We start from the raw sequence: 16,511 nt of genomic DNA, 5'->3' as shown, positions 1-16,511 counted from the left end.
TGCCTTCAGTCTTTCCCAGCATCAGGGCTTTTTTCCACTGAGTTGGCTCTTTGCATCAGGCGGCCAAAGTATTAAAGCTTCAGCTTCAACATTAGTTCTTCCAATGAATATTCAGGGTTGATTTCCTTTAGGATTGACTGGTTTGATCTCCTTGCAGTCCAAGGGACTCTCAAGAGTCTTCTCCAGCACCACAGTTTGAATGTGTCAATTCTTTGGTGCTCAGCCTTCTTTATGGTCCAACTCTCACATCTATATATGACTACTGGAAAAACCATAGCTTTGACCATATGGACCTTTGTTGGCAAAGTAATGTCTCTGCTTTTTAACATGCAGTCTAGGTTTGTTACAGCTTCCTACAGGACACCTCTGCAATTCCCCAGCAGACAGTGACCTTGTCTTTTTTTTTTTTTTTTGGCCTCTCAGTAGCCCTGTCTCAAGTTGCCTGCCATCTTGGGTGTTTGCACCTGAATCTTGCTCCCTCAGCTCAGCTGGGCTGCTGCTGCAGGGCAAAGGGTCATCTGCTTTCCACTGTGGATTCTGTGCCCAGCCTGGGCCTAGCACAGAGTGAGCCCCCGGCAGGTGTTTGAGCGAGTAGAGATGCCTCACATCCTCTGTTGCTACCTAGAAGCCACCTGAAGTTACAAAAATCCATTTACCTGGGACCTGCACTGAGATGGGGAGTGGGGGTCATGGGAGGCTGGGGGAGTAAGTCGCCCCATGGCTGAGATCCAGGTGAGTGCTGCTGGCTATAGCTTTGACTATAGCATTGACTATACAGACATTGGTTAGCAAAGTGATACTCTACTTTTTAATACGATGTTTAGGCTTGTCATAGCTTTCCTTTCAAGGATCAAGTGTCTTAATTTCATGGCTGCAGTCACCATCTGCAGTGATTTTGGAGGCCACGAAAATAAAATCTGTCACTGCTTCCATTTTATCCCCTTCTATTTGACATGAATTGATGGAACCGATGCCATCATCTTCGTTTTTGAATGTTGAGTTTCAAGCCAGCTTTTTCACTCTCCTCTTTCACCCTTATCAAGAGGCTCTTTAGTTCCTCTTCACTTTCTGCCATTAGAATGGTATCATCTGCATCTCTGAGGTTGTTGATATTTCTCCTGGCAACCACTCCAAAATTTAGTGGCTCAAGACAATGAGGCTATATTCTTTGCTTAGGAATCTATAGTTTGGGCAGGTCCTAGCAGGGAAACGGTGTCTCTGTCCCACTTTAATGGCTCCAAGGCTGGGCTTGAGTCATCTGAGGGCTCGCCCACCCACAGGTCTGCTGACTGGGGGGTCTCCATTTCTTGCCATGTGGGTGTCTCCGTGTGGTCCTCCTGTGTGTAGGCTGCCTTTGGCATCCTCTCAGCATGGCAGCTGGGTTGGAGGGCTAGCTTCCAGAGTGTGAGGGGGCTGGAGCTCTCCAGACAGAAGCTGTGCTGCCTTTTTAACCTTGCCTTTGGAGTCACACACAGTGCCATTTCTGCCATAGTCATATGCCCGCAAACTTCCCCCCAGAGAGAGTGGCAGAGGTGCCCTGTGAGGAGAGCACGTGGGCTGGGGTGTCTTTTGTGAGCCATCACGGGCATTATGATCCGCCACACCTTTCCCACCGCCTCTCTGCGTAAGACCCTTCGGAAGCTCCTGCCATCCCTGGGAGGGAACTGTGCTCCGCGCTGTGGCCACAGGCCTGGCCATCTAGCCCTGTCCCACTGGGCTTGCTTCTGATCTGAGTTTAACCCAGTGCCCATACAGAGCTTCCTTGGACAGTGTTCGTTATCTATCCCTCACACACCTGGTTTGGCCCCATTTCCCCTGAGACCAAGGTCAGAAGTGGACCTGGAGGGCGCCAGTGTGTCCCCATGGGTCCTGGCCAGGCTGCTGCCCCTCCTTCACTGCGATTAGCTTGTTGCCTCCCATCCCATCGCCTTACACAAGCTTCTTGTCTCCCTGCCTCAGTGCTCACGCTGTGCCCTCTGCCTGAAATACCTCTTCTCCTCCAAACCCCCATTTCCCCGTCGGGCTGCTCCCCACCCCTTGTGGCCTTCCTGACTGCCAAGCCGCAGCCCCCACCCCAGGACCCCTGCCCTTTGTGACCTCCCGCTCTGCTGCTGCCCAGACCTTTCCATAAACCAGCACTGCGTCCTGCACGAGGCGAGGTCTTAGGCGTCATACCTGGGTTTATATGTCAGTACCTCTGCTTCCCAGCCTCATGACCTTGGAGACAAGAACCACCTTATTGGATCCCGATGAGGATTAATGAGGAAAACTAAGAATTTCTTGTCTGGTGCTGAGTAGAAGTTCAGTAAGAACGTTTCCATTCCTTCTTTCTGGAGCCTCCTAGTAAGTGCTCAGGATGAATTTTCTCACCCTCATTTGGGTGAAAGAGGGAAAATGCATCTCCCTGCTTAATCATGTGCGCCTAAACTGCCAGAAGATTATGAGAATATTGCTGAGCTGTGAGCAGAGAGGAAAAAGCTCAGTTATGATTTGCTTGCTTAATTTTAATAAAATCCTGCCAAAAGAGCTGAATCTTTGCTCCTGAAAAGAGCTCTGCATTGCTGTGGTGGTATCTGAGAGCTGTCCTTAGGGCAGTGGGGCAATGTGACCTTGAGAACAGAGCTATGTGGGCAGGATGGCCCTCCCAGAGGATGCAGGGGGCCGCAGAAGGATGGGGGGCCTCAGGGGAGGGCCTCCTTCCCCTTCCCACCCAGCCCTGTCAGCTGCTTGAATGCGCGGCCCCTCTTGGGCTCCCCTTGGCCACACCCCAGTGGCCGTGGCCAGTCAGGGGATGGCTCCAGCTGTCCGGCAGCTCTTGGTGGTGAGCCTGAGAGTGACCCGGTGGGTGGGCTCTCCATATCCAGGTTCCAGCACCTTCCACCTGGGGCAGTTGTTGAGGGTGGGGTGTGGGGTCAGGAAGAGGCCCCTGCCCTTCAGGCGAAGAGGAATGTAGATGTGGGGGCCCCTTTACCCGCCCCACTTCTCGACGTGACACAGGGCATCAGTGGGTGAGGGGCTCCTTGGTGAAGATCTGTCTCAGGGCCCTGGGGGCAAAGTGTGGAGGCTCCTTTCCCACTGCTGGTGCCAGACAGCATTGCCCGGGGCTCTACTCTGAGGGGTGGTTGGTCCCCTTCAGGCTGGTGAGCCCCGCCCTGGAGCCCCCGAGGCCACAGATCAGGGTGGAGGCCCGGCGGTCAGTCTTACCCAAATTGGGGCTGGGGCAGGACACGCTGGCCACGGACACTTGCCTGCAGTGAAGGGTGCAGACCGAGGCCGAGGCGAGGAGGAGGCCTCCAAGCAGGAAGGCCAAGTTGACAGGTTCAGACAGAGTCTGAGCCACACCGGCCCGGCAGCCATGGAAAGAGTATGGGTGGTCTTGGGGAAGCTCTGAGGCAGGGAAGAGGAGGGCTTCTGTTCTGAGAAATGAAAAAACTGACCTGGAAGAATGGGAAGAACTCATTCCCTTTTGCATCAAATCCATAATGAGGTTGTCATTCAGTCCAGGCCTCAGTTTGGGGTGCTACACCCCAGGTGTCTTAAACCATCCATCCTTGATTTTCTAAGCCTGCCTTTTGCCTGAATTCCTAGTTTCTGGCCTTCTAGGTTGGGTCAAGCACTGCCCGAGTAGGGGGAAACCCTGCCTCCTGCCCATCCCAAGGGAAAGGTTCCTTGGCTTAGGCGAAGCTATTCCTGGAGCTCCATGACATCTACAGCAGTGGCAGTGATGACCTGGCAGAATCCTGAAACCCAGCATGACCCAGAGATGCTGAGGAGCGTGAGGCATAGGAACTCAGTTCACGGTCTGACCTCCTCATCCTGGCCCCACTCAGCTCTGGCCCTGGGCAAGGAGCTGTCAGCTTGTTTCCCCTTGTATAAAATGGAGGTGCATAAGTACCCGACTCAGAGTTGAGGACTAGCCAGGGTAGTCTTAGGGGCTTAGTGTTGCTGCAAGCACAGAAGTCCTACAGGCTTTAGGCAGGCGGGTGTCCTGTCTCCCCTGTTTATTGCTGCCTTGTAAATCTGTGCCTGGCACAGCCCCTGTGGTGTGTCTGACACGACCTCCATAAATACAGGGTTCAGGTGTCATCTTTTATTGGGTCTGTGAGAAAGCTGAGAAAATACTGACACTGACCAGGACCCCAAACCTAAAAGGTTGTCCTGTGCGGTCCCCAAAACGCTGCTTGTTTCTTGGGCATTTTCTCCTCCTGCCTCGCCGTTACCCTGGAAGCCACTGTGAAGCCACTGGTCGTGGCTGGTGCCCTGAGAACGGACTTGGCAGAGAAGCCTCGCAGAGATTTCTGCTCTCTCAGCTGCTCCACAAGCCTCCTGTTCCTTCCGTGGCTTTTAGGGGTTCTGCTGTCTCTCCTGCCTGTCCTAGGGAGGAGCCTGTTGGAGGAAAGGACCGGGCCCCTTCCCTGAGGGGTAAGGTGCTGTGTGTCACCACAGACGGGAGCTCCCAGCGGGCCGTGCAGTGCCTCTTTTCCTGAGGCGGCAGGAACTTGCCATTGCTCTTGGAAGAGGAGGATCCACGTGCTCCCTGATTCCATCCTCTTCCTGCTGGCTTGGGGTTGCCCCACTTCTCACTCTGGGTTCCCTTAAACAGTTAACAGCCATGCGTTTCTGAGGCCTCAGAGTCAATCCTCCCAGCGTGGGAAGCCCCCACTTCTCATTTTCATGTGAATTTAAGCAGAGATTTAAAGCAATTGGAAAGCACTTTACAGATTTAATTTGTACTGGATGCTCAAAGGGCAGTTTCCAGGTAAACTTAGGCAAGAGATCCTGGGTGTATTACTGCTCACCCCAGAGATGTTCAGCAGAGAAATGGGGCTATTCTGACAGCAGCAGACACACAGCAGTTCAGTCCTGGCACTACCTGAGCTAAGCTGGCATCAGTGCTCAGGCTTAAGTGGGGGACTCACAGTCCCCACTAGACTGACACCCACCTCAGACACCAGCTGTGAGTGAGGTCCCCAGGGTCCTGCCCTTCTGACCAACTGGCTACAAGTCTGGGGGTTCCCACGGCCCTCCGCAGGTTCCATAATTCACCAGAACAACTCACAGAACTCAGGAAAGCACTCTTACTTATAATTATAGTTTTACCACAAAAGATATGAATCAGAAACAGCCCAGTGAAGAGACCCAAGGGGTGGAGTCTGGGCAAGTCTGGAACCAAGCTGCATGCCTTCTCCCTGTGGAAGATGACTGCCCTTTCCTTAGAAATGCCAGCTGTCAGGAGAGGGCTGCCCTTGTCTGCTGCACTGCTGAGGCTTCCGAACTGGAAAGGGACCTTTCCCAAGGGAGCCCCTTTGGGTTGCCCTGCTCCATCTAACCAGGGACCAGCCACCCTTCCAGGTTCGGCCTGTGGACATCCCATCCGAGAACTGGGGAGAGGCAGAATGGAGAACTCTTGGGTGCTGGATCTTTTGCTCTTCCTGCCAGAGTTACTTGTCTCTCACAGCCCAGAGCAGAAGGGACTCTGAGCCAAGCTCAGCGGGTCCAGGCTACCTCTGAGCCTCCCAGGGCCATAGTAGAGGCTTGGTGGGATGGTATAGCATTCCATGCTGGGCCTGACCCAACAAATGTTCCTCTATCGCCCTTCCTCCCCACCCAGATGCTCAGAGATGCTGCTACTGCATTTCTGCCACTGCCAGGCCTCAGGGGACCTGCACAGGGTTAGGTCAGAAGCCAAATTCTGCAGTTTGGGAAATCAGAAGTATTTATGGGATTCCCCAGAGATGTCCTTTTTCCCTTAGTCCTATCAGTAGTTCTCAGTTGGAGATGTTACTGCCCTTAGAGGGATTTGCAGATATGCAGGGGAGTCCTTGCTTGTCACAATGACTGGAGATCCCACTGGCACTTACCCAGCAAGGTCCAGGGATGTTAAATATCCAGTGAGGAGCTGGGCAGTCAGGTACACATTTTGAAGAATAGTCCTGCCCATGAGAGACACTGGGGAATGATCCATTTACTTCCCCTGCCTTCTGGTTCCTTGGAGAGTCACCTTCCTCATCAGTCCCCAGGCTAAAATAAAAGAGCATGCCTCTATCCCAGCCTGTGACCAAGGGCAAGGTGTTATTTCCAGGTGAATGTAGGCCTGTGACAGAAGCATTCTGTAATGCACACACTTTCTCTGATTGTTCTTATATGGCTCTTATGGGTCAAGGAAGACCTGGATTTGTGTGGTAAGTGTTCACAGAGTAGGCAGAGGCCTCCTCCTTGGTGCCTGGCAGGAAGTCCTCTGCAGCCCACCCAATGTAGACTTGGATACCTCACCTCAGTGTCCCTCTCTCGGGTCCCACCTCCCACTGTTTCTGCATCTCATCTTTTCCTCTGGGCTTTTTGATTTCATTATTTGTTTTTGTTGCATGAAGTGTATTTAGAGGAGCCTAGCCGGAATCACAGCTGAACCCCTCTCTTTTTGTTTTACAGTCGGGAAGACATCTCTGATCACACGGTTCATGTACGACAGCTTCGACAACACGTACCAGGTGAGTTCCTGGGTCCCTGCCCCTCACTAAGCCTCATGGTGTTTGTAGCCTTGACGACTGCCTGGACACCATGCCAGCCACCCTCCCAGGACTGCTGATGCTTGAGGAAAGTAGGCTGTGCATGGGGCCCAGGACATCTATGTTGTCTTGAAGGAGCCTCCCATTTGCACCCTGGTCCCAGCCCGGTAAAGACCCTGAGCCCTTCTGAAGCTCCAAACCTCAGTAAGAAAATGTTTCCAGGAGAGAAAGGACACCTTTCAAACTGTGTTCTCCTGCCCCCATGGCACGTCTAAGTCATTTACAGTGTTTGGATTCTTGGGTGTCATCATATGGAGGAGGATGGACAAGATTCTAAATGAGAGTCGTGAAAGAGCAGTAGGAGAATGTGCTTCTCTAGCGTGGCTCTTGGCTGGACCTTCATGTGTGTGCACGCACACACACACATGTGGTTGCAGGGGTCCTTCCTTCCCTGGAGAGACTAGTGTGATGGGCCTACACTGCTCTATGTGGGCAGGAGGCTAGATGAAGTGATCTGTGTGCTCCTGGCTTTCAAGGGAGATCTGGAGTCAGACAGAAATGGCTCCAGGAACTGAAGGCTGAGCTCTTGAAGGTCAGTAACATTTTACTTTTCTGGCACCATGGCTGAGTGGTGAGGCTCGTCAAATGAAGTGAATTTCCCCTGCAACTATAGCTTTTATCATAAGGCCCCAAACTTAATCATTTCAACTGTTTTTAAGAAAAAATTTATCGTTCCTTAAGACAGACAAATAATAGTGCATTTTTCTAAGCCAGTGGGTTCTGTGAGATAGTAGTTCTAAGGGATGTTAGTAGGTATTGTTTGAGGAAAAAAGGCAAGAGACTCAGGATCACTGGTGAATAGAATTCTACTGCAGGACTTCTCAGGGCCTTTACCATATCAGTATATGATTTTGATCTGCTGAAAGATGTAGTGTGCAGAGTCTCCCAGATGTATTTGATCATGGAATCCTTCTGTCATTGAGTCCTCAAAGGATAAATATTTATAGAACACTCTGGGGACTGTTGTGCTAAGAGGTCTCCCCACGTTCCCGGACTTACAGAACATGCATAGCACAGCTCACTGCCAATTATAGTTCTGTGTCTACTCTTTAATCTGTCTGTCTCACTCTGGACCAGTCAGCATCTTTGCCTAAATACAGCCCCTTTCTCTGCCTCCCTCTTAAACCTTTTTTTCTTCTGCTGTCATTTGAAATACCAGATAACTAGTAGACTTGGTAAGAATTGACTAAAGGGTAAGGATGTGGGGTCCCGAGTGATGTACACAACCTGGGACATCAGCTCTGGGATGACTGTCTCAGCCACACTTTGTCTTGTTTGGTACTGGTCATGCTCTGTACCAGGGTGGGCTTGCGAGAGGCCTCTCTTCCCTGCAAGGGTCGTCGTCCTGCATCACTTTACATCTAATCACAGCCCTAACTTCAGTTCTTAAGTCTGACTTGGTGTTCACTTGTGTGTTTGTGTGTGTGTGTGTATGAATGATCTCACAGACATTATTTTGATTATTTGATCTTTCAAATGTTATAATACTTATAATACTTGTTGATGCCCCATTGATAATAGTGACACTTCTGGCTGGTTGGTATTCTTGGCAGTGATGGGCAGCAGAGGAGGCCTCAAGGTCTTTGCAGTGGTCCTCAAGAGTCACCGTGGTGCTTTGTTGTGGATCAAAGCCTCAATTTCTCCCCATGTTGTTTGAGTCCCTCAGAATCTCAGCCCACCTCTATCTTCAGTGTCATCTCCCATGACCCACTGCTTGTCCTATATCCTGTGGTCCAGGGGCCTCCCCGCTTGCTGCTCCCCAGACAGTGACACTCTGAGGCCTCCAGGCCCTGGCTTATGGTGTCAGCTTTGCTGGAATGCCCTTCCCGCTCCTCCTCTCTGCTGTGAAATGTTCTTCTGATTCACCAAGGCTCAAGCACACGTCTGCCTGTGGTTGGGTCATGCCCAGGCTCTGTGCCCCGTGGCTGGGCTGTGCCATGCTCTGTGCCCGTGGCTGGGCCGTCCCCATGCTCTGTGCCCCGTGGTTGGGTCATACCCATGCTCTGTATCTGTGGTTGGGTCATGCCCAGGCTCTGTGCCCCGTGGCTGGGCCGTCCCCATGCTCTGTGCCCTGTGGCTGGGCCGTCCCCATGCTCTGTGCCCCGTGGTTGGGTCATGCCCATGCTCTGTATCTGTGGTTGGGTCATGCCCAGGCTCTGTGCCCCGTGGCTGGGCTGTGCCATGCTCTGTGCCCGTGGCTGGGCCGTCCCCATGCTCTGTGCCCCGTGGTTGGGTCATACCCATGCTCTGTATCTGTGGTTGGGTCATGCCCAGGCTCTGTGCCCCGTGGCTGGGCCGTCCCCATGCTCTGTGCCCTGTGGCTGGGCCGTCCCCATGCTCTGTGCCCCGTGGTTGGGTCATGCCCATGCTCTGTATCTGTGGTTGGGTCATGCCCAGGCTCTGTGCCCCGTGGCTGGGCTGTGCCATGCTCTGTGCCCGTGGCTGGGCCGTCCCCATGCTCTGTGCCCCGTGGTTGGGTCATGCCCATGCTCTGTATCTGTGGTTGGGTCATGCCCAGGCTCTGTGCCCCGTGGCTGGGCTGTGCCATGCTCTGTGCCCGTGGCTGGGCTGTCCCCATGCTGTATGCCCTGTGGCTGGGCCGTCCCCATGCTCTGTGCCCTGTGGCTGGGCCGTCCCCATGCTCTGTGCCCCGTGGCTGGGCTGTGCCATGCTCTGTGCCTGTGGCTGGGCCGCCCCATGCTCTGTGCCCCGTGGTTTGGCTGTCCCCATGCTCTGTGCCCGTGGCTGGGCTGTCCCCATGCTGTATGCCCTGTGGCTGGGCCGTCCCCATGCTCTGTGCCTATGGCTGGGCAGTCCCCATGCTCTGTGCCCGTGGCTGGGCTGTGCCATGCTCTGTGCCTATGGCTGGGCCGTCCCCATGCTCTGTGCACTGTGACTGGGCCGTGCCTTGCTCTGTGCCCCGTAGCTGGGCCGTCCCCATGCTCTGTGCCCGTGGCTGGGCCGTCCCCATGCTGTGTGCCCTGTGACCGGGCCGTGCCTCGCTCTGTGCCCCATAGCTGGGCCGTCCCCATGCTCTGTGCCTGTGGCTGGGCCGTCCCCATGCTCTGTGCCCCATGGCTGGGCTGTGCCATGCTCTGTGCCTATGGCTGGGCCGTCCCCATGCTCTGTGCCCCATGGCTGGGCTGTGCCATGCTCTGTGCCTATGGCTGGGCAGTCCCCATGCTCTGTGCACTGTGACTGGGCCGTGCCTTGCTCTGTGCCCCATAGCTGGGCCGTCCCCATGCTCTGTGCCCCATGGCTGGGCAGTCCCCATGCTCTGTGCCCCATGGCTGGGCCGTGCCTCGCTCTGTGCCCGTGGCTGGGCCGTCCCCATGCTCTGTGCCCTGTGACTGGGCCGTGCCTTGCTCTGTGCCCCATGCTTGGGTCATGCCCATGCTCTGTGCCCATCTGCAGCTCCCTCTGCCCAGCCCACTGTCCTCCTGGCTCTACAGGAACTCCGTCTGCCTCGGCTGCTGAATGGGCTCTTGGCTTGGCTGAGACCAGAACCATCAGATTCAATGCTGCGTTCTTGGGCCCTCTCAGGGCCTGCCCACAGCTGGTGTCAGGTGCCTCTTCATACCACAGTGGCTTCGGGAGGGACTGTCTGCCTTGCTTTTTAGACCCCATCAGGCTAAGTTGCCACAGTGGCCCAGTGTCAATGTCCAATGTCGTGGAAACAAGCAATGAAAGCCCAAGTGCCCTCCTCACCGCAGGCTTTTCTGACTTCTTTTTTTTGGACTGCAGGTGGAATTTCTTTCCCAATACCTTCTAAAATGGTAATTAGGCTGGGAGGCTGGGGCTCCAATTCTGTGCACACACAGGTCCATTTTAATAAATTCTCTGGAGATGGAGAGAGGGAAATGTTATTTTTTCTTAACATGATGGCAGAGACACTTGGGAAGTAGACACCAACCCCGAGGGCTCTGGGGATATTCCCAGTTGTCCCCTGCACGGTGATCACTCCCCAGCACTGCCCACTCATACCTCAGGTATCAGCCCTGTAGCCCAGCATTGCCCTCCCCGCCGGCCTTGATTGGCTGAGGTGCCCAGACAGTTTTCAGGACTGACTCCCTCACTCCCGTCTTCGCTGTGTGTCTCTGGCTCTGTCTCCTGTCCCCTCCCCTGCTCATGTACTCTGACAACACGTTTGCCATGTGCTTCCTCTGTGTTGGCCACAGAATCTGGCTGTGCCTTGAGCCAGGGCATGGAGGGTAGAGGGTGTTCAACCTCATCCTGTGTGACAGCAAGTCCCCCCCACCCCTGGCCATGTCTGGGGCTGAACTTGCCTGCGGCCCCGGGGGGGCTGGTGTGAGGATCCGGGCATGCAGAGCGGGGTTCCCCACCAGACCTGTCTGGGATCCTGCTGATGAGGCTGTGGCGGCCCTAGAATCTTGATGGGGCTTGGGCTTATGGGGCAGAGTGGAGAGCTACTGGGGCTTCCTGAAGGCTGGCTCTGATGGGATCAAAGAAGCCAGAGTTTGTAGGAGATGGGCCTGGGGGCCTGGGCCAGGGCAGGATGGCAGTTGCAGCAGGGCCCACAGACTTGGGGCAGCTCTGGGAGTGGAAGGGCAGGGAGGGGCATCACTCATCAGTCATGCAGGGCTGGGTGAGGGGGCCTGGGCCAAGCCTGGGCTGGACACACAGAATCGTGGGAGGCGTGAGTGAGCAGAGTAGGCCTGTGGGGTGCAGAGGAGCGAGAGGCTTGAGTGGGCCCTGGGTTTCTGTCCAGACACTCCAGAAGAGTATCAGTACCATCAACACAAAGGAAAACGAAAAGTCGAGTGGTACGTAATGATGGAACAGCCAAGTGAAGATGTTTGAAAATGGCTGTTATGTGAGTGGGTCCAGGAAGGGCTGGCAGGATCTGGATCCCTGAAGCCTTAAGAGCTGATGAGTTTCCTGGGTTGGATTGTAGACAGCAGGCAGAAGGCCAAGAGGAAAGGCCTTTCTCCATAGAATCCAAGGTGCCACGTGTCCTTAGGTGGTGTTCAGGTAACCACCCGGCACCCGAGGAGACAGGGGAGGGTCTTCACCCCTGTCGAGGTGGGCAGAGTGGGGTCACACACTGAGGAGAACTGAGTCACACACTGAGTCAGCACATCCTCTGATATTGGCTCCTTCTTTTCCTTCAAAACAATGCTGCCTTCCGAGGCCTGGGTTGAAATCCCACCTCTGTCACTTAGCTGAGAGTCTGGGCTAGCATCCCAGTTTCTTAGTATTGCGTTTTTTAATCCAGAAATTATTTGGATGGCATTTAACCCCTACATCACCTAGACCAGTGGCCTCAAACTTCAGCAGTAGGAATGTGGTCAATCTGTATTTAAAGCATAGCAGCATGGACGCCTTAAAGCCTAGATGATGGGAAATTTTAGACCAGAAATACTGTTGACACAAATGTACATTACCATGCTCTATAGAGAGCAATACTAAACAACAACTCCACTGCAAATGAAGTTGATGATGATGAAGTGAAGTGAACAATAACTTGCTCACAAGTGTTTGTGTGGGAAACCGTGGCCCTCCTACCCATGCCTGCACGTGCATCTGTGCAGAGCTCTGGCACTCTGCTGGGTGCTGCCAGGTCCCCAGACTTCTGGCAGAACACTCAACTCTGTCTTCGGCCAACTCTAGCAACACGGTGATTTTATCATTATTAATACAGTTAAGAGTTTCATGTTTCACAAATATTAGGTTCTGTGGTCAAAATGTGAGGCAACACTCTTATACGGTGAAATACCCCTAAATGTCAGGCAGCTTGGCAAGATGACCCTGCCCTCAGACACCCACTAGAGCAGCACCAGTCACCCAGGTGCTCCATTTGGACATTTACCTAGGACTGGTCTGAGGGCAGATTGACTGTGACATCTTTTCTTTCCCTCCCTCCTCTCCTCTGGCTTCTCTTCCACTCTTCTGTCAAGCATATTAAAATTAGCTATGTGGTCAGCCTCTAGTACAGAAGGCTGACTAACCTGGCTTAAACAAGGGAGGGTTTCGGTTTTTCAGGTGCAAGAAGTCACAGCGGGCCTTGAGATGGCCCAGCTGTGCGGTGATGCCATCAGGCACATCCCAGGCCCCTGGGCATTCTGTTTTGCCTTCTTGTCCTGTGGGTTCGTATCTTCATGCAGCTTGGCTGTTGCTGCTTCAGACATCAACCTGTGCATTCAAGGCAGAAAAAAAAGGATAGCAAGAACGTCCCTAGAATCCCATCCCCCTCCAGCAGACTGCAGCTTGTGTCTTATTGGCCAGAACTGAGTCACCTGATCACCATTACCCTCTAGAGAGGCTGGGAAAGCAGTTTTTCTTTTACAGTTTCCAGGCCTGCAAGGGAGTGGGAGCTTGCCAGTTGGTATTCAGGGGAAGTCCAATAGCACCTGCTAGTGTTCATAAGTGAAGTGGCCCCATCATATAACTCTGGCCCAGGTTTTAGTAATCCTTCCTAATTTACTTTGTGGGTTGCTTATAGAGGCACTTAAAAGTTCTCCCCCTAGAACCTCTTTCTCCCTGAGAGCCGAGGAGAGGGCTTGTGCATTGGATCCATTTGTGAGCCTGTGGGAGAGCTCTCAGGGGAGCTTCAGGCCACACATCCCTCTGCATCTGTGTAGCTTTTGGAAGAATTGACTAATTTTGATGAAACTTAACCCCTTATTTGGGCTTCCCAGGTGGCACTCGTGGTAAAGAACCTGCCTGCCAATGCAGAAGACATAAGCGACGCAGGTTCGATCCCTGGGTCAGGGAAATCCCCTGGAGGAGGGCATGGCAACCCACTCCAGTACTCTTGCCTGGAGAATCCCAGGGACAGAGGAGCCTGGCGGGCTACAGTCCATGGGGTCACACAGAGTCGGACATGACTGAGCGACTTGCATGCACACATACAACCCCTTGTTTAAAGTTGGAAAGTATATATTGTTGGTTGATGTTTTAGAGCACAGTCAGGAAATGAAAGAGCAGTCAATACATATTTATATTGGTTGGTAAGTAGCACAAGCCAGTTCCCATTGGGAGGAAAGTGGCCACGGGGACTGTGTGTAACCTTTGAGGCTAAAACATCGGAAGGAATCCAGGTATCTGCCCTGTGGCCTTCCAACCAACCGCCCTTCCCCCAGGGTACTTGGTTGAGCTGCTGGCCAGGCTAGACCCTGCCCAGCGTGTTTTCCAGAAGCTGTTGTCTCCCTCCCCTGCTGCACCCACTTGCTGGTCTGAATCCCTGAGTTTCACCAGCTTCATTTGCATGCTCATTTGCATGACTTTATCCTGATACTCTCCTCTGAGGGTTGGTAGTGCAGGGCATAAACAGCAGCTTCATTGTCAAGGGCCTGCCGTGCTCAGCTGCTTTCTGCCACTTGCCAAGATGCTTCCCCAGCCACGGGCCAAGCCCTGGCCAAGGCTGAAAGAAGACATGCATACATTCCTTTTCATGATTTCTTTTCCTGAGAAGAGAATCTCGAGTCAACTTATGCAAATCACCATGCAAATTTCTACCACAGACTTTATTACTGTGTCTTGTCAGAAAGTGGATGCAAAATTACATTTCATAATAAATGCACGTAGCAAAAACGATTTCAACAAGTTCCTCAGGAAACGTCTTTCGTTGGGCATGTGCTGGGCCAATGGGAGCTTTTGTGCAGAGGGAGGTGTATATTGTGCCATCATTCTTCACTGTGTGTCTGAGCCCCTGTTAACACTAGTTAACATACCTGCGGAAGAAGATAAACGTGGGTGCAGCTATGAAATCTGTCTTGTTAAGGTTCCTCCTTTTTTGTATAAGATGAAGTGCCTGCCATTTTTCCTAAGCAGTATAGTTGGCAATATTAAAGGAATAAATAAGCACTGCCAGGTTTGGGGTGATCCAACCACAGCAGGATGCAGTCTGGCTTCCTTGGAAGGTCATCAGGCAGTAGAGGAGGCTCACCCAGCACAGCCACGGAGGGGAAGGGAGGGAAGGATCGTGGGGGTCTTGGAGAGTCCCCAGAGTCAGGCCTGCTGCCCTTGTTATCCTCTTTCCATCTTTGTGGAATAGTTTCCAGCAAGAATAATTCACTGCCTACTTCATAAGAGGAAACAGAATACAGAGAGTGAATGCTGTGGTTCCTTTGGAACTCATTTCTCTGAAGGCCAGCCTTTCCTGAAGCTCTATTAACACTCATTTACTGGGGATGTGAATAGCAATTGTAAGCACCAAGATTCCCAGGACCAAGAGTTTGGGAAACATCAGATTACATGGAATTGTTCCTGATTCTTCAGTGCAGGACTTCTCAGAACCTTTACTGTGTCAGTGTGCTTTATGGCCCCCCAGTTTGGGCTGGAACATGAAACCTTTCCTAGAAACACTTACTCACAGTTCACTTTCATCCTTGTAGATGGCCTCTCTCATGAGGCTATGTTCCACAAAACCAGCCTGAAAAACGTTATTGGAGGGTCTCCTGTAGGTTGAGTGAGTGGGTTTTTCCACAGCTTCTCTTGGAAATCCTACCATCAGTTGGTCAGTCCTCATTTTGTCTGTACAGAGTACCGTCACATAGTCTAACTCACTTGATCCAAGAGTCCTTGAAGGAAGTTATGATTGTCCCCATTTTAGAGATGGGAAGCTGAGGGTCAAAGAAGCTGTCATTGTTCCAGGACAAGCCCATTAAGGCACCGGCAGAAGTCACTGAAAACAGACCAAGGACCCATTTGGATGAGGCACTCAGCTAGCTGCATGCCAGATCCTCCAGGGCTGGCCGTGCTCTGCCCCAGGAGGCATTGACAGAGCATGTAGGTTTGTTGTCAGAAATCTGTCCTCCTCCCCCATGGAGGCTCCTGGTCACCTCAGTCTCTTGGCCTCTGCCATCATCAGGGCTGTGTGCGTATCATTGATCTGGGCATTGATCTGCTTTCCTTCAAAGCAGAAATGACTTCCTCCCCATCTCACCTCACACTCATGCCTCACAATCTTTTTACATCTTTTTCTTTCCACCTGCACATACATAGTTGCAAGCACACCTGTGTGTCTCCACTCATCATATGTCTACTCACACACATTCATACACATGTTCCCCTCAGTACACACACACTGTATGACTTCTACTGAACTTTGAAGGGAGGTTGTGGCACATAACAGGAAATCGGCAAGATTTCTGGGGCCTTTGGTAGGAGGATGTGGCCTGCCTGTGGTGGTGGTTTAGTTGCTAAGTCATGTCTGACTCTTGCTACCCCATGAACTGTGGCCTGCCAGGCTCCTCTGTTCATGGGATTCTCCAGGCAAGAATACTGGAGTGGGTTGCCATTTCCCTCTCCAGGGGATCTTCCCGACCTAGGAATCGAACCTGGGTCTCCTGCACTGCAGGAAGATTCTTTACCAACTGAGCTGTGAGAGAAGCCCGTGGCCTGCCTGGGTAGCTAGTTATTCTTTTTGTCTGGTGTTCCCATATTATCCTTCCAAACAATTCCTGCTGATCTGTTTTCAAATTCACTGACTCATCTGTCATTTGCTATCTACTGTTAAGCATTTTAAAACTTCAGATATTGTATTTTTTTTGTTCTAAATTTGTATTTGCTTCTTTATAGTTTCTCTTTCTCTGCTGAGATTTTAAAATTTGGGCGTTCATTATGAGCATATTTTTCTTTATATGCCTGAGCATAATTATATTAGCTATCTAAAAATGCTTGCTGCTTTCAGCATCTGCATCACCTCAAGGTTGGTCTCCATTTAGTCTTTTTTTTTTTTTTTTTTTATTGAATATGGCTTTCACTTTATAGTAGTTTTGAGTTGTATACTACACATTGTGATTAAGACTATGGATTCTGCTTGTTCCTTTGAAATAACATTCGTTGAGCCCAGATTTTCAATTCTCTTCCCTGTGGTAGGCAGCAGTTTAAAGTTCTGTTCGGCTTTGTTTGCCTGTCTGGTTTTCAGTCTTAAGCTGCTTATGGTCTCTTTGGGCCAGGGATTTGAGTAGCATTTTCATG

The 16,511-nt window shown here is 52.1% G+C and overlaps 1 protein-coding gene across 2 annotated transcripts in view; it reads left to right on the top strand.

Moving 5' to 3' along the window:
- Positions 1-16,511, top strand: part of RAB6B (RAB6B, member RAS oncogene family) — a 58,506-nt gene that overhangs the window by 21,163 nt on the left and 20,832 nt on the right. For both annotated transcript variants that reach the window (XM_061167622.1, XM_061167621.1), the window contains exon 2: positions 6,430-6,488. In XM_061167622.1, the coding sequence (XP_061023605.1) occupies positions 6,459-6,488 (30 nt within the window). In that variant the 5' untranslated portion in view covers positions 6,430-6,458. The remainder of the gene's footprint in view (positions 1-6,429; positions 6,489-16,511) is intronic.

Source organism: Dama dama, chromosome 19, assembly GCF_033118175.1.
Source record: "Dama dama isolate Ldn47 chromosome 19, ASM3311817v1, whole genome shotgun sequence".
Classification (NCBI taxonomy): domain Eukaryota; kingdom Metazoa; phylum Chordata; class Mammalia; order Artiodactyla; family Cervidae; genus Dama; species Dama dama.
This window is presented reverse-complemented; position numbering and strand designations above follow the sequence as displayed.